General features: G+C 36.3%; 1 protein-coding gene across 1 annotated transcript; it reads left to right on the top strand.

The window, feature by feature from the left end:
- The first annotated feature begins 1,962 nt into the window (after window positions 1-1,962).
- Window positions 1,963-9,306, top strand: Osi1 (Osiris 1). Its single transcript, XM_017627430.1, has 4 exons — window positions 1,963-2,642; window positions 8,156-8,281; window positions 8,364-8,609; window positions 8,777-9,306. Exons 1-4 carry the CDS (start codon window positions 2,150-2,152, stop codon window positions 8,926-8,928), a joined length of 1,017 nt encoding a protein of 338 aa, XP_017482919.1. The 5' UTR covers window positions 1,963-2,149; the 3' UTR covers window positions 8,929-9,306.
- The last annotated feature ends 16,222 nt before the right edge of the window (window positions 9,307-25,528 follow it).

Below are 25,528 nucleotides of genomic sequence, written 5' to 3'. Positions count from 1 at the left end.
GACAAACGCAACTCACGCGTCTGGATGTGTAAATACTCTGGTACATTATATGTGTAAGTCCATGTATTCGCATTGGTTAATGCTCCCACTGCTATGTCAATGGTATTTAATTTCCGATTTGATCACTTCAGCTGAAATGTGCTCAGATTTGTGTTTTACGCGCCACTGCAAATCGCTTTGTCGTCAAAGTTGATGCTTGATGCTGTGCAATTTGACGATGCACATTTATGATCTTGTGATGGTGGCGCGCACAATCTTTTTTTACNTAATTTTTAATTTTCAAATATCTGACAACCCTTTTTAATCGAGTTATCGTGTGCACAGACGGACGAACGGATGGACAGACGAATCGATTTTTTTTTCATTCTGATAACTTAAGTATACACTTGTATATGTATATCTATCTCGATTCGTTTTGCCTGTTACAAACAACTGTTATGTAAACAAAGTTAAGTATAATACCTTGTGCACAAGTGTGCTCGGGTAAAAAAAGAGAGTTTAAAATTTTCTTGCGGCGTATTTATATATACATAGATACTTCTTTATTTTAACTAGAATATGTGGTAAAAGCGTGTTTATTCCATTTAAAAGAATGGACTTCCGGTCAGTTACACGACCAAAAGATAGAGCATCCCTTACTTGGTAATTGAAATTCTTTAGTTTTCCAATAAAAATATTTTCCTCCATTTTAGAAGGGGTGGATGGGTGGTCTAGGACATGCAGTATATTGTCCCAAATTTTCTGATAAAGACAAACGCAACTCACGCGTCTGGATGTGTAAATACTCTGGTACATTATGTGTGTAAGTCCTGTGTATTCGCATTGGTTAATGCTCCCACTGCTATGTCAATGGTATTTAATTTCAGATTTGATCACTTCAGCTGAAATGTGCTCAGATTTGTGTTTTACGCGCCACTGCAAATCGCTTTGTCGTCAAAGTTGATGCTTGATGCTGTGCAATTTGACGATGCACATTTATGATCTTGTGATGGTGGCGCGCACAATCTGTTTTCATATATTACTCAATGACCTAGTTTGGTGAGATGTGGATATTAAATACATACATACATATGTACATACAATGGACGCAGTAATTTTAGCTCAACCCCGTTGTGTTTGCTGCTATTTGCTGTTAGTGGTTGCTGCAGTTAGCGAGTGATCCGCAATGCGCAACTCAATGGCAACGAGGCATTGTATTTAGCCGAAGGCATCTATTGGTTGCATCTAATGATACCGGGCTATGGTGCTCACAATAGCAAAGCTGCGAGTGCTGGCTGCTGACNGGTGAGATGTGGATATTAAATACATACATACATATGTACATACAATGGACGCAGTAATTTTAGCTCAACCCCGTTGTGTTTGCTGCTATTTGCTGTTAGTGGTTGCTGCAGTTAGCGAGTGATCCGCAATGCGCAACTCAATGGCAACGAGGTATTGTATGTATTTAGCCGAAGGCATCTATTGGTTGCATCTAATGATACCGGGCTATGGTGCTCACAATAGCAAAGCTGCGAGTGCTGGCTGCTGATNTTTAATTTCCGATTTGATCACTTCAGCTGAAATGTGCTCAGATTTGTGTTTTACGCGCCACTGCAAATCGCTTTGTCGTCAAAGTTGATGCTTGATGCTGTGCAATTTGACGTTGCACATTTATGATCTTGTGATGGTGGCGCGCACAATCTGTTTTCATATATTACTCAATGACCTAGTTTGGTGAGATGTGGATATTAAATACATACATACATATGTACATACAATGGACGCAGTAATTTTAGCTCAACCCCGTTGTGTTTGCTGCTATTTGCTGTTAGTGGTTGCTGCAGTTAGCGAGTGATCCGCAATGCGCAACTCAATGGCAACGAGGTATTGTATGTATTTAGCCGAAGGCATCTATTGGTTGCATCTAATGATACCGGGCTATGGTGCTCACAATAGCAAAGCTGCGAGTGCTGGCTGCTGATGCTCGCCTGATAAAAGGAATTGCTCTGCGCGGCAGCTTCGCAATTCATTGTCGTGTATACGCTAGTCTGGAAGTCAAGTTCAAGTTCGCAAAAGTTAACGGAAAAAACAATCTTGTGAACGGACGGTTTGTTTTGCGGCGCGAGTTCTGTTGTTGTCAACATTCGAGGCGTGTATTTGTATAAGAATGGAAACATTTGCCGAAATCTGTGTCCGATTATTGTTGCTTTCGCATGTGTTCTTGGTCAGTGAAAGTGTGAATAGTGAAATAAGCGTCGGAAGTGTGCGCCGCAATGCTGTTGAACATTTAAATTTATCTAAGGCGGATATAATGGATAACGGTATTCCACATCGTACAGAAACGTATCCATACGCTACCGATGCTAAATCTTTAGCTTCGCCTGATGAGGTTGGCGCTTCCAAACAACAACGCAGTTTAGTCACACACAGTGATGAGTATGTGGCGCGCAATCAGCGTCGTTGTTTCGACAAACGCAGCTTGGTGTCCTGCATTAAATATAAAGCTTCGAAAATTGTTTGGATGTTGGCGACAAATAGTCTTGGCTACTTTCCCAATGAGTATAGCCGTGAGTTGGTGGAGGATCAACGTCGCATACGAATCATACAGCTAGGCGAACCAGCGGATATTGTGGTTTTTAGCGACGCGAGGAGTTTACAAGGTTCGCCTAAAAATAAGTGATGAAAGTGAATACTAAACGATAGTTGCGGCATGCCATGTAACTATGCTAGTGACCGGATACCACCTAGAGACCGTACTTTTTTGTATTTTTTTTTGTCTGAAATAAGAAACCCGTTGACAATTTTGGATTTTGAAGATTTAAAATCGAAGGAGGCCTTTATTTGTAATGAGGTCGAAAATCAGTGATCGGACTGTAAAAAATTCTGTGTGGTATCTGGAAAAAAATGTGGTAGATCTCTGGGATTGGATGAAATTTTGTACAAAAATTAAAAAATATCTGCAAGGTTTCGCCTAAATTACAAACTTTTTAATTAGACTCTAAGAAGAAAAAAATTATTTTAGTATAATAAATTGCTAAAAATTGCGTTGTGCTGCCAGCTATTCTTTTTATCACATCGCGAAGTAGCGAACAAATGTGGCACGGACCAAAAACAGCTAGTTGGGATTTGCCGATTTCGACAATTCTCAAGTAAAAGTAAGCTGGATTGCCTATTCAGACCAGTACTCGCTCTTCTATGCTGCAATCAGTAAAGCATACGTACATATTTTTGTATTATCATGATCTATACTTAGCAGTTTTGAAAAGGTTTTATGATCCCTAACTACGTACCACATCTGCGTTAATGATTTCCGTGAAGTCCCTATCTTTGCTTCTTTTGTTCTGAAAACTTCCGTACATCCGAAAGATCAAGTCGTACGAGATCACCCAAGTTAAACTAATACTCTGGCGACTTTCCTTGACATAGAAGAAGATTTTAAAAATGTCCGTATAGAAGTTATTCACAAATCCTTATTCGACAACTGTATCAGCTTATGGATAATGGCATTGCTGCGCAACAGGACGACTTTAGCAGAATTGGGTAGCTGCATACCAAAAGACAAGCTTCAGGGTGGAATGATTTTGCCACTTTAGTGTTCTTCTAAAGCGATGAGGAATGTGGCTCCCAGGAGCCTTTTGACTTTAGGCGCCGACTTAGCTAATTTGAGTGCTCGATGAGGGATGTGGTGTCGTGACAAACATCATATACGGTGTTCTGGGTAAGCTGGGTCAATGGGCTGAGCAAACCACATTGCTCAAATCATCCCAAAAATAATAATAAGTACCAAAGTTGAATGTTGAAATACTAAGATTATATAAACGAGAAAAGTAATTGCGCATCACACTCTTGCTAAGCAATTTCAACATTGATTTTTTTCTTGCAGAACAGGGGTGTCTTTTTAAATTTTTTGCCGAATATTCGGCATTTACTGTCGAATCTTAAAGTGTGATATGTCGATGTTCTTCTCTCGAGGAGATACTTTGTTTTGCTTCAAAGTTCATTAATCTCAACTACCCCATTCTACACCATTTCTAATAGTGATTCAGAGAGCCTCAATCATATTTTAGAAATCATCAAATGTACTTCAGATTAGTCAAACGTACTTCAGAAACAGTTAATTGGACTTCAGATTAGTCAATTGTACTTCAGAAGCCGTAAATGTCATTTATTAACATTTAGTATGTACATACATACTCTGCATAAAATTACTTGTAATATATACATTTATATTTTTTGTGTGGCTTATATCGAACGTCTTTTTACTTTCATTGAAGCTCTACCCAGAATTACAGCGGACGACGGTAAAGCGGTCGGCGGTAAGTGAGCAGCTGCACAGTTGCCGCAGTAAAATCCGTCAGATTAAACAAAATTGCGGCTCACGGTGGCTTCCGTCAGTTGTCATTTTGATTTGAAAATTATTATTGGGCACGTTCAGAAGGCGCAACAGCTCAGTAACTGTTGCGATTGTACCTTCTGAACGCGTTGTTTTGCACTTCTGATCAACTGAACAGTTGCGTGTTAGATGATCGGAATATTTTTATGATCATTTGAGACAACATGTTGTGTGTTTTGAATTTGACAGCCAATGTATCAAGCCGTTCAGAAGGCGCATTATGATCACCGATTTTTTTAGCAACGGTTGCGCTCAACTTCTGCGCCTTCTGAACCTACCCATTAAAATTAAATATTTTTTCGGTACATGCATGTACGCAGATTTGCTGGAAATAGAAATGGATGAAAACATTGGAAAACATGTGAAAATAATAAAAATAACTACAATCAACACTCAATCAACATTGTGCCGTCTTCGCTGGGCGGTAAAAATAGAAATAAATTTAAATCAACCGAAAAACGTCGGCGGTAAAAACGCTTCCGTCGCAATCATGAGCCATTCCATATGCCTTTGTAAGTTGTAATTTTGACAGCGGCAACCGTCGACCGCTTTACCGCCGTCCGCTGCAATTCTGGGTAGGGCTTCAATTGTGATTTGTTGCGCTTAAAAGAATTAATTTCTTTAAAAAAGACTCTAAAAAAAATTATTAAAACGGAGATCCAGGATAAGTGTGTTATTTGTCTAAAAAGTATTACGATGCAAATATCTCCTGCATGAAATTTGTGGAAGGGAGATCTTAAATTCAGGATTTTGTCCGATTTGCAGACAAATACTTACTGACAATGTATCTCTTACAACCAAGAACCCAGATTCATTTTTATAGTTTATGTATGTACGTATGTATGTATGTATGTATGTATGTATATGTATATGATTTATTTTATTGATTAACGTAGACACTGAAGCTATCGAGCCCATAAACTACAAGGTCTATTCGAATCAGGATAAAAGCAGAGCTGTGGAAGCAGCAAATAAGAACGACGATTGGATAAATTCGGCAGGATCTTTGGGCGTGAACTATAAAACTGAATATACATGGGTGACCTCTGGCAGAGATGCTCAAAAGAGAAGGAGTAAAAGCAAAGCCCCTTGCCGTGGAATAAGTGGACGCTATTTTAAATTGGTTGGAGGAGAAAACAAATTATATTGACGAAACAAATTTTAATTTGTTCTGTCGTCGCACGCGGCGTCGCGCACGCTCTGGATGTAGAGCAGTCCAGATGCTCCCAGCCGCGCGTGGGCCGAACATTCATCTTATCGGCGCTATAGCTACAAGCGTGCAATTGGATACTAACTGTCCTTCAGAGGTGGCTTGAGATGGGCAACAATCTTGCGAATTTAGTTGTGGTGTGCGATAATGCTCTGTGCAACTCCCATTTGGAAAATGCCACCAATAATTATAACGCCACAGAAAAGGCAACACTCCTACGCCTGGGACCATAATCGCCAATGGTGAATCCTATAGAAATAATTTGGTCTAAAATAAAAACATATGTTAAGGTTAATATTGGAGTTCCAGTTACGTTTGGTCCTGGCGTAGTGGAGCAAAGACTTTCCTATTTAAAGCATCTTATTGACGAGGCAAAAACTACGGTTGGCAGAGGCGATTGTGGTAGAGCCATTCTGCATTCTACCACCTTTCACCCGGATGTACTATCCTTAGTTGATATGCCAGTTGGCATGTAATTTCAACCTACTTATGTATGTATGTATATTATTAACAGCTACCAAATAAGTGATTTTTTTTTTTAATAAATGTTGCGAAAAATCTGAAAGCTACATAGATTTAGAAAATATATTCATGGTTGAGCGCTCATTTGTGGTACGTGCATTTTTTGGCGAAAACCTTATATGTTTCTAAAGTACATTTTATGGTTTCTGAAATACAATTGACTAATCTGTAGTACATTTTACGATATCCGAAGTACAATTGGAAAAGTTGTGGTACTTACTCACAAGATCTCCGTTCTTATCACCCTAATGTATCACACTAATGCCAGTAAATTAAAGCTCGCCGAAAATCATTAAACTTTTGCTAAGGAAGTATATCGATAATGTCAGTAGAACCATTTAAAAAACCTTTAATTACGGCATTTAGGTGTCACCGAAAATTTAAAAAATGCGGCACTTACATTCTGCAAATTTGTTTCCCAAATTGCTTTGCAAAAATAGTTTAAACTCAGGGGTGAACGACGATCTTCTTCTAGTGTGCTACTTTGGTAATTTAGTAATGTACATATAACTCACTTGTAGCTGAAACCCAAGGTTGGCATTGGCCATTAATTTGTAAAAATTTCACTTAACCTAAAAATATGCATAACTAACCGACTTTCACATCTTATTTGGTTTCTTATCCATTTTATTGCAGGGCAAGTCCTTTAATCGTGTCCTTATTGTTAAAATAAGGAGCGTCTCTGCTCTTTCTTAACTTTAATTTCCACCAGCAGACCCGATGAACTTCGTCCCGTCCCATTATTTAATAATGAAAGGCTAGATAATTATTGAAAACCGCGTTTTGACACCCTGCCGTTGCATTTACGCTGGAAATTCTTTGGTGCGGAATGGTAGTAGAAAAGTACCCAAATTAGGCAATTAGTAGTGAAAGTTTGATATTTTAAATAAAAAATTATAGCCCATGAGAATACTCACATCAAAGTGGCGGCATTCTGATTAGAATTACTCTCATCGTTTACAAGGACTTTTACTATATATTGGAATCAGTGTTGCCATGAAAAATTTTTTTTCCTACCAAAATCTACAAATTTTTTGTAGAGTTTTTAGTTTTTTTCAGTGTCAAGTTTATTTATTAAAACCAAAACACAGCTAGTACAATAAAAGACAAATTAACTGAGTATAACAAATGTTTGTCTCTTTACACACACATGCGTACATATTATTCTTATTATTATTGCGTCGGGAATATTCGCGCTGCGACCTAATGCATCGCAGATTTCGGCTCCATGCTTTGCGAGACAGTCAGACCTTTCGTTGCCTTCAAACTCTCATGTCCCGAATCCCACCACAGCGTTACGCTATTGTGGGCTCCCAGGTGGTGAAAAAGAGTTTTACAGCTGCCCATAAGCCTTGGTGCCGTTTTAAAGGAGTTTAAGACTTTTAACGCTGCCTGGCTATCATATAATATTTATTCTGGCCCCGTTTGTCCTTATACGAAGACATTCGCGAGCACAGACTTCGATCGCGAAGACTTCCGCATTGGCACGTTTTTCTGGAATCTTGGTTCAAATACGCCTGTCACCAGGGGCGGATCCAGCGGGGGAGTTTTGGGGATTAAACTACGTGTCAGTCAGTGGCGGACCCACGGGGGTGTTTTAATACATAGACGCCATATTATACATACATAGAAGAGCTGAAAGCAGCTACGTATTCTGCAAAAATTTTCTAGCCGGTAAACGATTTCAGAGGATAAATTTACCGATCTTAAAACAAATACCTACTACTGGCCATGTACACTTTTTTTTGGAAATTACTCACATATGAAAGTAGTAGTTTATCACAAATTTTGTAGTTCAATTTAAACTAACCTGTGGGCATGTATGGATATTCACTTTTATGTAATATCAGAAAAGTGTAAATTCGCAGGTAAATACGAGTATCTATCGGCAAATTCTATGTGGCATGGTTATAAATATATATATATATAAAGGTATCTTTACCTCCTTACAAGCTTATTTTGCCTAAGAGTTCAATTATTTTTTGTTTTCTTTTTTATTTAATTTAATTTAATTTTTTTTGCACTTCTTATACATATATGTATTTCAGGCGACAGCGAATTTGTGAGCATATTGAAGTTTTTCAAACGCGCAACAGAAACCTTTGGCCGCAATCATGGCATCCAATTGAAGTTATCCAGCGAAACAGGCGCCCGCATAGTTGACACCGAAGTCGGTTAGTATGCGCTAACAAGTGCTTGTAGTATTAAATGAGCTTACAAAATATTTAATTTTTTTTCGTAATTTGTTGCGCTTAGTTGGGCGTACCAGGCATGATCGAAAACGCCGCAAATGGCTTATCATACTACCACTTATCATTCTCTTGAAGATCGCCCACCTCAAGATGACCGTCGTTACATTATTGCTGGGCGTACTTGGCTTGAATGTGTTGCTGGTGGGCGGCGTTGCCTGGCTAATACATTATCTGAAATTCAAGACCTTATGTAAAATACATCCACATTTAGTGCAATCACATTCACATGTCTACGACTCCGATCCGGCTGGTAAGTGGAGAGAGAGTCCGGAGAATGGGACGATGTTATTCTATTATTCAAATGATAAAATATGTATATGTACATATAACAAATTTTCTTTCATTTGTTATGAATTTTTATTCATACTTTTGTTTGCTTTCATATAAACGGTTAAATTTGATGACGCGCATGGGCAGATTATTCCTCATTCATTGGCAGTAGCTTTCCTGGCTCCTATTATAGCGGTGCTGGTGGCGGTGGTCATGAAATTAACGGCAAAGACTGGGCCACAAGCAAGGCATACCATGGCCACAATTATTTGGACACCATCAGTAAGCGGCTGAAATAGCTGAAAATGTTGTCGTGGCGTTATTTGCTTAGCATTTGGCGAAAGTATTATGTGCGTTATTATCGTTTTTATGCACAAGTATTCGGTAATTTGGGGTAAGCATGTCAGCGAAGCCAATTTGTTCGATACATGTTGGATATAAAACTATAGTCAGATTATGTTTAATTATATTTTAATTTTAGTTAGCATTAGTAGCCACTTAGAATTTAGACCAAATGCATTGGTTTCCACAATAAAAGTTTAGCTTTTTACGATTAGTTGCTTCGCAATTGTGCTATTATTTTCTTTAATTTTATTTATGAAATTTTTGTTATTGAAAATAATTTTTTGAGTAATTTTTAGTTCTTAAGTATTTAGGTTAATTTTTACTTAATTTCTTCAGCCTCATCTCACAATTGAAAATACACTCAATCAAAAAGTAAAAAAATAAAAATCTCCCAAACTTCCTACGTTCCTCGGATTCAAATCTTTACTTCACTTGCAGACTTTTGATGATTCTGGCGCACATTTTTTACTCTGAGATGCATATCCTCTATGAACATACATAGATATATGGAGGAGAAACCACATGTTCGTATTTTGTTCTGGGCTTTAGGGTTTCTTCTAGCTATGAATTTGAGACTCGGCCGCTGTGGTGTAGTGGTTAGCAGTGCGCGCTACCGTTCCGCATGGCCTGGGTTCAAGGCCAAACATTTTTTACCCATAAAAATATCTTAGCTATTCATATTAGGGATGTCAGTGGCAAATATACAGGGATGTATTTTTTTGATTCGCAAATGTACGTCGATATTTCTCAATAAATTTGGAGGTCATACATCGATGCATCGATTTGAAAATATTTCACAACAAAATATGTTATTAGCAAAATTGTACAAAATTTCAAATTAATTACTGTAGCTGAGCTAATTATGTTCCTAAAGGATTTTGTTGGAGTCATTTAAACGTTTTGGTCGAACTCACCTCTTTTTTTTGCACAATTGGAAAACTGAAATCACAGTTCAATGTGCTAGATGTGTCAGTTTTCAAAAAACATCGATGCATCGATACAACGATTGGAAAATATTTGATGCACTGAAGCAAAACATCGATATTTTGGATGCATCGATGTTTTTCCGATATCCCTGGTTATCATTCATCGCCGACACTGCTCGATACTTATGCAAATGATTATAACTACCATGTATATGTATGTATAGATGGTGTCTTATAGTATTAATGAAATAATTGTTTTATATTTATACAAACGAATATATAAAATATACATATATATTGAAAAATGGTAAAAAAACAAATTTTGAAGTACTTCACTATGAATATAAACTATACTATGAAATGTAACCCTTAACAAAGTTTTTTTAGAACGGAGTTACACATTTACTTCGGTTGATAATAAAAAAAACTCTTTAATTTCATAAATTTACAAAATTTTGTATTCCTTATTTAAACCCTAAGCCACTTAGACCGTCTAAGTAGTAGTTAATCGAATATATCGCACGTTTAATAATAGAGAGATGTAGCTCCCGTAACTAAAACCCCTTATGGCCTATGGACTTATTTACGACAGCCATGGTTTCTTTGGATAATTCTTTTAGAATTTGCGGTATAATACCCCAATACACTACTTGCATAGTCGGAAAAATCCCCAATACAAATTGACCTGCCCTAATGTACAATATTTACATACCTTCATACCATTTATTTTACAGGAAAAGCCAAAAATATTATGAGTTGAGCATCAAAAACAGGTAGGGATTTTTAAAAAGTGGTGGATGCAGGTTTTCGAAATATTTCGATCCCGCGCCACCTACGGGCAAAATATGTTGTGGAGTTTTTTTTTTATTTTCATGTAAGTAATATACTTTCTGAAATGAACCAAATTGGTTCATATATACGAGTTTCCTATACATTTCGACTTCTGCGCCACCTATCGGCAAATTGTGGAATTATTTATTCTCATATATGTAATATAAATTCCAAATATCTCAACTCCTACGTCACTAGCGGATTAAATTCATCTTGTAGGTATATTACATTGTCCCGAGCACCAAACTTGGTGCAAACTTTCAGCCCAATAGCTTTGGTGGAAGTGGGTCAAATATTGTTTCCAAAATTCCAGGACGTGCATACATATAAGTGAAGTTAGTGTATAAAATCATGATGAACAAAGTATTTGCATTCATTGGAGGTAGGTCCTGTGTATTGTTTTATGTATTAAAATTAGGATCATTTAATTTTTTTTTGAGTTGATCGCACTTTCGATATAGGTGTGCGATGTGTACTTTTTAAAATGTTGCAGAACCACTTTTAGCAACATTTATGCTGCGCATAAGTAGTTACAAAGAAATCAGGCTAAAAAAGAATTGGTTCCATAAATACTTAGGACATGAAATCAAGCTTTTTACCTTCACTGCATTTTAAGTTGGCATTTAAAACAGTGCGTTCTGCTCATTGCCGTACCCAGGTAGCGGAAGGAGGAGGCTCGAGCTCCCCCTAACTTGCAAGTTTTCCCTATACATATATAAAAAATAGTACCGTAAAATGCTAGCTTAATAGTTTCGAGCCGCCACCTATGACTTTTCCCCCTAAGTTTTATTTCGGATATGCCTATGCCCTGGGTGCTTCGACGATTGCCTCGTGTGTAGCATTTTTGCTCATAGAAATTCGTGTTGATATTTTGTGTTGGTTTCTGTGTCGGTTGCCTCGTGTGAATCGTTGTGAATTGAGTTTATAAGTCTATAGGCTTGGTTCATTGAAAATCACTGAGCTGAAAAGATGCTTTGGTAGAAAATAAAATTTCTCTTCGTATGTTCTTTTCATAACATATATAGTATAGACTAGTGAGGTTGGCACTTGTTTATTGAACAAGAAAAACATGTTGCTTCAACGGTTGCTCCGTGTGTGTTCAGCATTAGAAAAAGTATTTCAAACAACATGTATGCATGTTTAAACCAAAATATCAGTGTTACCTAAATATTGGCAACATAGGGCAAAAGAGGGTGAAATAAAAGCAAAAAAACGACCCACCACTCGTCGTGCTGTTATTGTGATAGAACAAGAGAGAATAGAAAAAATCAAAACGAAAAAAGGGAGGAAATGAAGGAAAACACAATGAATTGTCAAATCGAATTAGGAATGAAGTAATTCACCAAATTAATTCAGTAGCGAACTACTTCTCAAAAGCATCAGAAATTAATATGGAAACACAATAAATTCCCATTCGAGCCCATTGGATACGGCCGGTACATAAAGGGTTAATTGAATAGGACAGCAAACAACGTTTGGATTGCGTGGCTTTTCGAAGCGCAAACAACCTTATTTCATTTCCTGTCTTTGATGAAGATGAGACGGGTAGGCGAATTTTTGTGGGGTGGTTCGGTCCCACCACCGCAATTACGGTATAGTAAATATGACCAAAGTGTTGTTTCCTGTACGCATTTTAGCGTAAGTTCGACCAACAAAAGAGCTTTTTCTCCAAGAGTTAAAATGCGAAAAGTTTTGTACCCGATATAAGTCACGAGTTTTAAAAAATTTCAGGGACCGATCGAAACAGTTATTGATGAAAACTGAAAATTTACTATGAAGGAAATGTTCTACAACTGGATGTCTTTTTTAACCGAGAATTTAATTTCAAGCTATATTTTTTTTTGTAATTTTTTATTAAAAAAACAGTTATTTTGATTTTATTTTATGAATGTAAAATAATAGTTATTTTTGATTTTTCTATTTTATGTCTTAGACAATAGTTATTGAAGACTTTTATTTATAAAAGTCATCAATAAAAAGCAGCCACTGACTCTTATCTTTCAAGTCATACGTATAAAAGGCATAATCGTTTTTTGCAGTTAAGAAGGCATTGGAGAACAAAGGTTTACTACCATTCATACAAATTACTTTTAAAGTATGATTTAAAAAAATCCCTGACAGATTTTTATTGATGACTTTTATGAATATAAGTCTTCAATAACTGAGACATACAATATAAAAATCAAAAATAATTGTTATTTGAAGATTATTTAGATACAAATTAAAAATTGCTGTTTTTTTTGGTTTTATAAAACAAAAATCAGAAATAACTGTTATTTAAGAAGTAATTGAATAAAAGTCAAAAAATGATTGTTAAAGAACGATTTTTATAATAAAAGTAACTGTTACGGCCCCTGGAAAATTCTGTAATATGGCTTAAGAAACTTGACCACAAACTGAGCTCTCGAAGCGAGAAAAGGTTGTCAACAAACCATTCCAAGCAATGTGCTCTGGTATTTTTAAATGCGATATATTTTGAGCCACTTTATAAGTTTTAATAAAAACTTCAACTATCTCGCAAAATAGTTGTAAAATCGGTCTTTGGGCAGTACGGGAGTACAAATGACAAAATAGTACTAAAAAACTGCTATCGTAGTACGTTCGACTGCACTGTTTCGGAAGACTAATTTCCATTTTATTTGCAGCTACATAGAATATAATAAATTGCGCATATATGCATTTCAATAAAATAATAAAATATTTAGACTTAGTAAAAAAAAGTTAACATGAACATTTCGCAAATTCCGTGCTTTCACTTTTTTCGATTTACTACTAAAACTTTTATTGAATTTAATTGTCCGCAATAGAACTGGTTTCGCACTCCAGCGCCACTTGATGCTGTGCGAAAGCACGCATGAACTCGCATTAAGTTAATTGGCGCTTGCATACAAAATGCAGAAAAAAAGAGGAATATTTTATCAATTCAAAACTCAATTTTCCCTTTCGCATCTTGTTCCCCAGGTACATATGTATGTATGTATGTACTATCTATAAAAGTGCTTAGTATGTATTTGTATAAACGTGAAATGCTTGGAAATTGTAGTGTAAAAGCTCAGAATGAATAAAGATGTCGATTAAGCTATGTCTGTCCATTCGTCCGTCTGCCCGTCTGCCCGTCTGCCCGTCTGCCCGTCTGTCCATCCGTCCGTCTGCCGGTCTGTCCGTGTACACGATAACTCGAGAAAAAATTTAGATCTCTCAACTAAATTTACTATGGAGGTTGCCCTTCATCCAAGGTGGGTTGGTATGGGTAGAATCGGGATCTAACCACGCGCTCTTCCCATATAACGGTATTTTCGAAAAATCCTAAAACTACGATATGTCTGTAATTATTGGATCCCAATTGTTAAAAATTGGTATGTGGTGTATAATTGTTGTACAAAATACGATTATAATGAAATCTGGTTCTTTAGTTATTTTTTGGCCTAATAAATCATATTTAACAATTTTATTGAGAATGAGGCCGTTTTTTTATTGTGTGAAAAAGTATTGTACGCTGGTGTCACTGTGTCGAATCCCAGTGAAGATGTTCGATGAGGAGATGTGGTGATCTCCGAAATAGCAGCTATAACTTCTACCATTTATAAACTGTTGTTGTTTTTCCAAAATAATTTTGCAATAAAAACGGCCTCAAGCTCAATAAAAATTGTTTAATCATCTTTAAAATCGGGAAATAACCACGGACGATAATTTACAAATACACGAAAAATGCGAAAAATCAGTAACTACTGAACTTCAACTTTCACTCATAAATATGTCGGATTTGCTGAAAATACACTCAGACCGCACCAAATTTGATGAAAGATTTTCCGCTGTGAGCTTTACAATACTCTGTTTATCGAAATTTATATTCTATTCAACCTGATCTATGGTGGATTTGCCAGGACTAAAGCCATACCGTTAAGGACTAATCAGTTCGCAAGCGGTGGGCTTCAGTATTTCACACAATACGCTTGATAAGACCTTGTAAGCTATGCTTAGAAGGCTGGTTCCGCAGCTGATGGCGTATATGGCGGCTCGCATTTCTTTTGAATTGGGCAGAGCACACTTAAATTCCAGTCACATGCATTCATCTAACCACATTCTGCATAAGAGTGGATGCAAGCCGCGTTATCGCTATTCGCACCTCGTCATAGTCAGGCGGTGGGACATCGACTCCATAATTATCGAATGCAGGCTCTGGCTCGTCTTCTTCACCATTTTTAGTGCTACCGAAATTTAACAGGTTGCGAAAGTTTTCTGTCCATAATTTAAGTACGTTCTGGACATTGGTCTCTAGGTCACCATGGTTCTTCTTACAGGAGTACACCCAGATGTTCAAAATTTCGTAAGTTGCCTAACTCTCTGATAAAATTGTTGGCCGTTTTTCCTGTCGGCCAGCATTTCAAGTTCCTAGCANCGCCAAAAAGCTAACTATAAGTTGGTTAGTTTTAACAATTAATAATTTTTCACTGCAGGGTATTTTTAGTGTTACCACCATTTTATAGGTTGCGAAAGTTTTCTCTCCATAATTTAAGTATGTTCTGGACATTGGTCTCTAGGTCACCATGGTTGTTCGTTCACCCAGGTGTTCAAGCCTTTGGTAAGTCGGTTAACTCTCTGGTAAAATTTTTGGCCGTTTTTTTTGACGGCCAGCATTTCAAGTTCCTAGCACTCACATACTTCGGTATCTCTCTTTTTATTACGGCGAATACGTATCGCTTTACTCTTCACTTCCCAATAACGGTCCAACATAGCTCGAGTTGGTCCCGCCCGCAGTGTGTGCCTCTAGGCAGTAGCGTTTTTCGCTGCAGCTTCTTGGAACTCTTCATCGTATCAGCTGTTGTTTCGAGCTCGCGTAAATCCGACTATTTCTTCGGCGACAGTAGTTAAAGAGCGGGAAATGTGGGTCCACCCCTCGCGTATGTCGGTTTGATGAAGAGTGCTCTCAGAGAAGATGTAAAATAATACTATATTCTTCCATGTTTCGGGCCTCGACGAAGTTGGTCAGCCTCAGTACGTTATTGAACGTTTCGTCGTGGAGGCCGAATTTTCCGATAGTGACGGCAAAGAGCGCTTAATTGCCCACATCTCTCAGGGTTCAGGGATCAGAGTATCTTGTTCGTATGTATTTTCATGCGCTGAACACGAATCTGAATCCGTTTTGCTTCATCACGTCAGGACTTTTTCCTAATCTCAAAAACCGTTCGTGTCATGTTATGTCCGCCATGTTTTTCAGGTTAGGAAATAGTCCAAATGCGATGGGGAAAAACGGACTGATCCTTGTCTAGCTACTGTCTGATCCTTACAACTTACTTAAGTAATCTCAGGCACTTACTTTAGTAAGTAGGATGTTACATTAGTTAGACAAGGATTGGAGACAAGAGACACATAGAAGTAGTAAGTTTTTGTTTTTTTTTTAATTTTGAGTTGTGTTATTATTGCAGAAGATCATCGATATATGAGAGGATTAACTCAAATGTACTTTCATATATAATTTCAAAGAGTTAAGTGTACTTAAATATATTTGGAACCGCCAAAATGGAGGCAAGAGAGATGTATTTAAAGAGAAAGAAAATCAAGAGAATGAGGTGAGTGAGAAGAGCTTGCGATGCTGGCAACTTTCAAGCTTCTTTTGATGGTACGAAAAGAAACTGTCTCTGTGAAGCCATCTCTAAATTTGGAATCCCTGCAAAACTTCTACAAACAACTTTGTTAAGTGAGGTTGAGAACAAATTATAGCTCCGTCCAAATTTGGAATGATCTCTCTAAGCTCTTTGAGGCCAAACAAGGTTTTAGACATAGCTGTTTCTGCAATCTGATGTTGGAAAGCGTACTAAATAACAGGCTCAAATCTCAAACCCATCAGAAGCATATGACAATGACATCGTAGATATCAATATCATGATCGTAAGTACAGCTTTTGCTAGCTTATAAAATAATGTAAAAGAAGTTGGTCTATCGGTGAAACAAAGCAAAGTTTCACTTGGCAATACACACAAAGAGTCTTTGCGTACTGGTACTCATGTGCTGCCTGGGAAATGTTGTACATATGACCCACCACGTTTCGATGAAAATAAGCATCGACTCGCCGAATTTGGGTGGACTGCGCAAGCAAGAACGCTCCGAATACAATGGAAGGGCCAAGTGCAATTGGACCTGTCTGTTCTCGCTATGAACAACTGCTGACACTTTGCAAAGATGAGAGGCAATTGATAACGTGTTTTACTCTCGGCACAAGTATGAATTTAATGGATTACTCTTACTTTTAGGAAGACACTGAATTTAGTTTTGCGAATCCTTTTTTTTGACGATAAGCCAACCGATTTTTAAAAGAAAAATTTAAAACGGAACCACTTATAACGAATTTCACAGCAGAATACGAAATAGCCGCTTAAGTATGGATATGCCCCGCGCAGGCCATTTAAATGCTATTGCCAACTGATACACTGTAAACAGGCATAAAAGTGAACAGGTTAAGGGTTAAGGGTTAATGATTACCTAAACACGTATTCTAGCGTGTGAAAAATTCACATTATTTACACATCAGCGTCTAACTGACCAGGTTATAACATGACATTTATGCACAACTAATTATGTATTTTAGATGCAGCTGATAAAGGTTACAAAATCAAAGCACGCCTGCGGTTTTTCGGAAACGGTGTAATGTTTGCTTTTTGTTGTCCTATTTGAGGATGTTGAGCACACGTACAGAAGGAGAGTTTAAGTACATACATGCATGTGTTCATATGTACATATGTATGAAGACATTTAATTTGAGTTTAACCGCTTAGCCGGTGTGGTGCGCCAGGTGTGGCTGGATAACAATTTAAATTTCACACACATACAAACCTCTTATCATAAGTACATCAATTTCACTGGGGCAGCTTTTCATTCTCCGCCTTTGCAAAATGTCACCACAAATGGTCGAGTAGCATTTAAATTTATCTTATCTGTGGAATTTTATTGCGGCCGATAAGTGGTACATATTTTGGTAAAAGTACTTATGTATGCACTAAGCTAGACAACTGCCATAATTCATTGCACTACATAGTGATGAAATACTACATACGGTAAAATTAGTTTGTTGTCCTGAAAATGCTTGTTCAATTTGCTATTTTCACTTTTACCAAATACTGTTTGCAAATATTTACATGCACCCAATGCTTTCAGGTAAGCAAAAGAGATGGATTAAATATAAACAATGTCATTGTTATTTTATCATGATAGTTAAATATATGTGTGACATAATTTCATCGTTCTTCTGGGTATTCAGCTACAATCAAGACTCTCGCGTCGCCGTTTGTGCACTTTGGGGAAAGTGCATAAATAAATGCGAGATGCGGGAGCGAACCCTAGTGAAGCCTTAGTTCATTGGCGGCATTCCGACTTTTCCGTTTGGACCCTCTGTGTGCATACATCTATTCAGCTGCTGGAGGCCATAAGTAAATAAAATAGCGTTTTCTTTTTTCGAAATAATGTTGCATTTATTCAGCCCTGCGCCTGGGCTGTCAAGTTTTCTTGTTCTTTTCTCATCATATTCACAGGCATATTGCGTGCTCTTTCTTAAAATTGGTGCCCTCTTTAGCTTCGGATTTAAAAAATTTACTTCCGGGCAGTTTAACCTATTTCCGGTCTAAAGCGTAAGACGGGGTTTACCACCATAAGATAGATTTGGTAGTTCGTAATTTCCCTCCAATTTAGAGGGGATGGACGGGCAGTCGAGAACACCCTATATATGGTTGAAGCTCTCATCTCTCCACGCGATCAAGCTTAGTTGGAACTGGAATGTGGCCTAAAAATAACAGATCCCCTGCAAGCGGCGGCATATCCACTGAGCTGTTCAAAGCCGGCGGTGAAGAGCTGGTAGGAAAAATGTACCAGCCCTTTCGTAGAAATTGATCTGATGAATACAACTTCGAAGGCTAGAATCTTAATGTATAATTACCAATTAGTACATATAAGGTCCTATAGACGGTACTGCGTGAAAGCTTATACTCGTACAGCCAGGCGGCCATTAGGAAGGGAATGTCTGATCTCACTGATCTAACTCTGCCTCTGCCCTCCTTCGGTATACTCTTGGACGGCGGGGCCTCGTGTAAGCTCAGCGACCGACTTGTACAGTTGAAGCTTTTTACGCTTGTAAAGCTTCAACTTTCGCTAGTGTTCGTTCTGGCAGTTCTGGCAGGCCATTGTGCGATTGGTATTCATGCGGTAGGATTAGGAATCTCAACTGATCGCTTTTGTAAGGTGGAATCATCTCAACACTCTCCATTAGAATGTCCAGCCTTCACGAGGCTAAGATGGAAACATTTTGGCTCGCACTTCTTAACTAAATAACCGTGAGATCTCAGGCATCGAAATCAGCCACTTTCGAAATTTCGTTATCGGCTTTCGGCGATTTGCTGACTAAATTACTGGTCTTGGGGCAACCATTTTAACAAAACCTAATCCAAGCCTCCATAAAACTACTAAAACCATTTTAACTTTTTTGTTTGTGAATAAAGCCCAACATTTGTTGAGCAAAGGCGTCATCATTTTTTGAGAGGTGTAGTTTCATAGAATAAAAGTAAAAAACAAGGGATCGTACTCCAAAATGAGTGAAGGTATAAATCAAAACGGGTTTAATGGCCAAAACATTTAAAGCCCAATTATAGTCGACACGAAGATTTTAAAATTCAGACTACAAATAATAAAATAACAACAAAAAACGCGATTTAGTGGTTTTGTATCCCCAAAATTTTCTCATGACATGATTTTTAAATTTAACTGAATACACGAATATGGCCACTGAAGTCAGCTATTCATTTAGTTGTATACACTTTTGAGTTTTTGTTTTTTAAACTACATGTAAACAAAACAAACCCAAATGACACACTGTAACCGGCAAATTTCGGCAGCGAAAGCTTATTAGAAAGCTTCACTGATAAGAAAGCTTCCTAGAGCCGAGGAAACAGCTGATTAATCGGCCGGCATAGATAACAAATAAACAACATAGGAATCAGTACGAATTTAAATTGCCTTCGCTACGCATTGCCACATAAAATGCACAGCATGTTTCGCACGCGACTCAGTATTGACGACGACACCGAAAGGAGCACAACATACGCACTATGTTGCCGAGGACGAGTGCCAAAGAGGGTCGAATATCCTTTAGACTCTAAATAAAAACTGTGAAAGTGAACTATGCAGATTAATGCAAATGTGTGTAAGCAAATATTGCTAAGAAAAAATAACAACACTTGCATACATATGTACATATATGCGTGGCAGTGACCGGAAACGTGACCGCGGTTAGCTGTGTGTGTTGTAGTGGGAAGAGCTTTGCAAACACGTAGTTATAATTTATTAGTGTTTGCATTTCTTACTGACACGCAGTTATTGATCTCTGTATTTGTTCGCTAAAGCGGCTATCTAAAATTTACAACATATGTTACATTTTCTCTCTAATGAAGTGGGAGCTCATGGAGCTACAATAAACAAAAAAAAAAAAGAAAAAAGAAAACAGAAAAGTGCAATAAAAATAATTAATTATAATAACCTTGTTTATAAAAGTAACAACTGACAGCTGTGAGGATAATTGTTGCATGAAAAAAGATGTGAATTACTACTTTGAAATATTGTGAACATCATCAAAAAGGTGAGACGAGGCGACAAAGAATAAGTGAGGGAAAAGTTGCCTAAAGATTAGGGTGACCAGGTGAGCCGAAGGAAAAATCAGTACACTGCATTTTTGAAAGTTAGCACAATCACTTTCTTTTCCATCAGACTTCAGTTTTGAAGTGATTGTTTTTATGCTCAATGGTAAGAGATCTCAGTTGAGGGTTTCGGGATGTAGGCAAGTGCAAGCGTCGGCTAGGAACATCTTTTTCGGGTTCGCCAACAAAAGTTCAACACCTTCTTTAAGTACAATAGCCCAATAAACATTTGGGTTGGAGATCAAGTGGAGATCCATTACAATTTCTAAGGTCCAATGTCGATTTTAAAGTGTAACTCAATTGGAGAACTAACGCATTCTGCAACAAAGCGGCAAATTTTTTGTATCGAAAATTGAGAGAAAAGTTTGGATTACAATTTGAATTCAAACTTTATTCAACTTTTGGTCAAACCTTGGGGAAAAATGTTTGAGAAAAATTTTGGATCTCCACCTGAAAATCAAGAATTTCTTAAAGATTGGAAATAAAGTTTGAAAAATATTTGCTTTGTGTATATAGCATATCTTATGGCATCTTCATTCGCCACAGTTCTGGCAACAAACCAGTTGTACCTTGACACCATGGTTCTCTATTTATGTGTTAGTGACAATCGAAAAATTTTGTACGTGTATTGTAGTTTCGGTCACTCGAGTTTTGCAGGGATGTTATCATGTGAACGATATACAAAAAAAAACACCTAACGATATGTTTATATTGTAAAAAGTTTATAAAAGGTCAGCTGAAATCAGGACATGTCCTGATAAATCATGACGTCTGGTCACCCTACTAAAGATGCAAATAAAAAGCAAAGTGAATAAACAAGTGCGGCAAAAGTGTGAACGCAAGTGAATGCTTTTGATAAAAATAAGGGTCGCATTGATGAAAATATCATCGACTGAAGCAACTAGTAGTTTAGATTGCGTTTTAATTTTGTGTGAAAAATTAAATTTGTGTGCTGATTATACACGAGGTAACCGTTAATACATACAACCATTTCATGTTGATTAAACTGCTGTGTCCTGTGAAGCCTACTTTGTTGCTCATTGAAATTATGTTGCTGCTGGTGTCTCCTGCAACTTTAAAAACTTTTTAAAATTTTACGTTTGTTGACGTAACCGTTGCAAAGTGGGCGATTTGGCTGATCTAGCGTAAAGAAATTAATTACTCAAAAAATTCACATTTTTTATGTAATATTAACTCAAAAACGAACACAATTAAATATGTTTTTAAAAAATTAAATTTTTTAATAAAAAAATTTACTTTCTTTCTGCTATTTAAAAATATTGAATATTAAAAAAAAAAATACTTGGAGTCAGTTTTTCGAATTCGAATCGGATTTTTTCTGAGTCTTCTGGATCCAAAAGAGATTCTGGGCTTCCCGCTCATCGTAAGCTGCAATTTGTGATTAACTTGAAAGTTACTGAATCGCGTGGGCATGATTTGCAATCTGTAGACTCTTTGGAAAATATTATTTTGAGAGGTCTATAATACCGATTCGATGTTGGTCGAGGATTTATTTTCTTTTAGAGAATATTTCTAGCTTGTGAAAAAATTTAAACAAGAACCGAAACTGTAAAACCAGCAAATTTTCACAACATTTAAAAAAACGTGTAAAGAACGCGGGACAACTTCTAAAAACTCACAGCTGCTCAATGATGTTGACTTTATCGATGTTGATGTTATCGATTTGCTAAATGAACATTTTGGATATCGGCGGTAAATCAAATTTTGGTGATTTTTAACAGTTGAAATTTTGCATTTCGTTACGCTAAATCAGCCAGATCGCCCACTGTGCCGTTCCCGGTGTGTAATCCGCCATATTACTTAAGCAATATTTTTTTCGACAATGTGATGTTTATCAAAGGGTAACATACAGATAGATTCTTAAAGAACATACATACATACATATTAAGTTAATATAGTAAAATTTTTGTTCTTAAGAAGCAAACAAATATTAATTATAATTATAAACAAACAAAGTATGGACTTCTTCGACTTCACCTTCAGCAGATCGTAAATTGAAATATTTATCAGAGGTTATTTGGAATTAATGAAACCTAAACAAGGCAGAAAATATTGAATTAAATTTAAATAAAAAAAGAAGTGAATCAAGAAAAAATTCCGCTTACCATAGAATTAATTCATAAATTTTTCTACGTAAACATATACATACATATATGTACATATGGTGCTTATCATAACTATACGACAACCACATATTGACAAGTTTGACTATTTATTTTTCAATATTATTATTTTTTTAATAAAAATTTACCCTATTCTTTAAAAAGTTCCCTCAAATCCAAACATCAAACTTTGCACAAAAAGTAGAAAAAATCAAAAAAGTTCCATAAAAATTTTACACAGAACTTGTAGAAAAATTTTGGATATGCAGTTTTATAGCCTATTCAATTCTAGTTTAATAAAGTGCAAGTTTATTTTATATGGAAGAAAATGCACAAAATGAGTGGGAAATCTTTTATGAAACTTTGTTGATTTTTTTTAATTTTTCCACAAATTTTAAAGCTTGAAAAAAGTACAATTAATTGGAATGGCATTTTCAGTGCAATTTGCATTTTTTTTTTGGTTTTGTGGCTCGGTATTATAAAAGAAGGAAATATTTTTTTTTATAAAAAAATAATAAAAAGTAAACATTATGAAAAAACAGGCCAACCTTGTAAATTTGTAGGTGCCATGTAGCTATGATAAGCACTATAGTATTTATCAAACACAAACAACAAAAATCTCTTATATATAATTTTGAAGCACTTGTAGCACATGCATACCTACATATATACAAGTATTACAGATGTTTTGTATACATAAGTATGTTTCAATATTTCGTATGCACCAATTTCCTCCAATTGGCCGGAAAATTTTTATGACGCGCGAATTGATGCGCGCACAGCTGCTCCACGCAACATTTGTTACCAAAGCCACAGAACGGTTAGCTGTTGAGTGCATTTGGATATTTTTATTTTGTAAGCGTTTTTAAACAAAATGTATGAATGCGAGTGCGACGCTTTCATGTCGCTATAAATTCAAGTCTTTATGACTTAGCGAATATCTGGTGTAAATAACGTGAAAAAACTAGCAATACATAATTCACCCTGTGACTTTTGAAACAGGTGGCGACCCTCGCCACACGGATTTTCAAATTAAAATCTTTTTAAACCTTTTTCGTCTGACATTGTGATACATATTTCAGTTAACTGATGAATTAAATTGAATTTGATTTTTTAAACACGTGGTGGCACTGTTAAATATAGCTCAGAAATAAAGCCTTTTCAAATCCATTTCGCTTGGTACCTGATCTTTTAGTAATTAATTTAACTTATTAAATAATTTTAATTTAACTTTTAAAGCAGATGGCAAAACCTCTTCAAACACCTCCAAAAATATGCTATATTTTTAAACTAAAAATTAATATATTCAATCTTCGCAAATACATATTTAGCAAGGTAGAAGTGACTTCGACATTCCTCTCTTTCGAACACCTTTGCAAGTTGGCATTTTCTATTTTTCATTAAAAATTCAATGACGTGCTGTGAGATACCATGCTTTGATTGAATTTTTTGATTTACACACATTAACATATACATACATACATACACGCATACTAAATACGTATATATACAGCAAAACAGAAATGAAAAGGAGCAGGAACTACCAGCCTACAGTGGTTCAAGATTGGCGTTTTGTGTTCACAATTCACTGGAGCCTACATTTTCGGCTCAATTTTATTAGTTTCTACTAAGACACTTAATACAAATAAACAAAAATGCAAAAATCGGGCTCAACTGGTCTCTTGGAAATTTTATTAGCTTTCATTAAAAAAAAATTATCAAATGAAGTGAAAAATGAAGGCTGCAGTGAATTGTGAACACTAAATGTCATAGTAGTAGTCGTCTTTATTTTATGTACCATTCTGAGAAGTCATTTGCTGGTCGCACTACCCTAGTTTTAATATTTGGCTCAGAAATTACACGCGACACTATCATATTGACAAGTTTTTACTATTTATCTTATTACTTTTTTGTTTCAATTACTTTTTTGTATAAAACTATAGTTTAATCTTTAACAAAAACTGTATTAAGCCAAGTTTCAATCTTTGTGGAGTATTACAAAACAAAAATTTACTAGTTTCCGTAAAAAATTTCGAGCTTTTCAATAAGATTTTTTTACAAATATTATGAGTATGCAGTTTTGACATAAAAAACTGCGTGTTTAAAATAGCTTAGACTTATTGTAGATTTTGAGAAAATAAATTCTTGAATATGCAAAACTGTGCACTAAAAAAATGCGGAAAAAATTGTTGCTGGGGCTGCAATATAATCGTTGGTAATGTTTGAACGCTGAGCGATTAGACTTAAATACCAAAACAAAAAAAGGTACCGGTAACTCAATAGTACATGACTAATCGAATGGCAATAAAAAGTCTGCTGGTTTTATATTTCAAAATTTTCAAAAATCAGCTGTCCAGCAGAAAATGTAAACAAATCAACAAATGCAGCAACAATTTCAACGAACAAGCAACAGTGGCGCGACTAGTTTGGTATATTTAAATAAAGTTGATCCGAGCGAAAGTTAAATGGCATATAACTAGCAATCCAAAACTAAACTTAAGTGCCATTTAAATTTTGCATCTGAAATGACCCTTAGTTGCTTAAAAAATATGCGTGTCAATTGAGTATTGTAATTGTATATGTATACATAGTGTGTATGTATTGCATATGTATGTAAGCACATTCAGATGTATAAATATGAAAATAACAGCAATCGTTATTAGCATTCGGTTCCTAAGGCGACGGAAACCCGCTTAAACATTTTTAACAGAAGTAACACTTCAAAGCAAAAATGTTGCCCAGCTTTTTCCGCATTATCGGCCATCTGGCAATTTTTTCACTAGAGTAGTCCCAGTAGGAAAACGAGGAATGCATCCTCTTTGCATATTGCGAAAATGCTGCTCCTTGCTGGCCAAGTTTTCAAACTCTGTGCCACGGTCACTTTTCTTATTTTCTTTTTTTTTTTGAAGTGAAACTACTACAAATGGTGGATGGTTGGCGACGAAAGTGCCTCTTAAACGTTCGCTGCAATATTGATAGAGAGTTAAAGAAACACGT

The sequence above is a fragment of the Rhagoletis zephyria genome, unplaced genomic scaffold, assembly GCF_001687245.7.
Source record: "Rhagoletis zephyria isolate East Lansing unplaced genomic scaffold, Rhagoletis_zephyria_1.1 Rzeph_scaffold_05238, whole genome shotgun sequence".
Taxonomy (NCBI): Eukaryota; Metazoa; Arthropoda; class Insecta; order Diptera; family Tephritidae; genus Rhagoletis; species Rhagoletis zephyria.
This window is presented reverse-complemented; position numbering and strand designations above follow the sequence as displayed.

Coding starts and splice junctions, on each gene's coding strand:
- Osi1 (XM_017627430.1), top strand. CDS start 2,150: ATGGAAACATTTGCCGAAATCTGTGTCCGATTATTGTTGCTTTCGCAT. Junction 8,282..8,363: donor CATAGTTGACACCGAAGTCG/GTTAGTATGCGC, acceptor TGTTGCGCTTAG/TTGGGCGTACCAGGCATGAT. Junction 8,610..8,776: donor CTACGACTCCGATCCGGCTG/GTAAGTGGAGAG, acceptor GCGCATGGGCAG/ATTATTCCTCATTCATTGGC.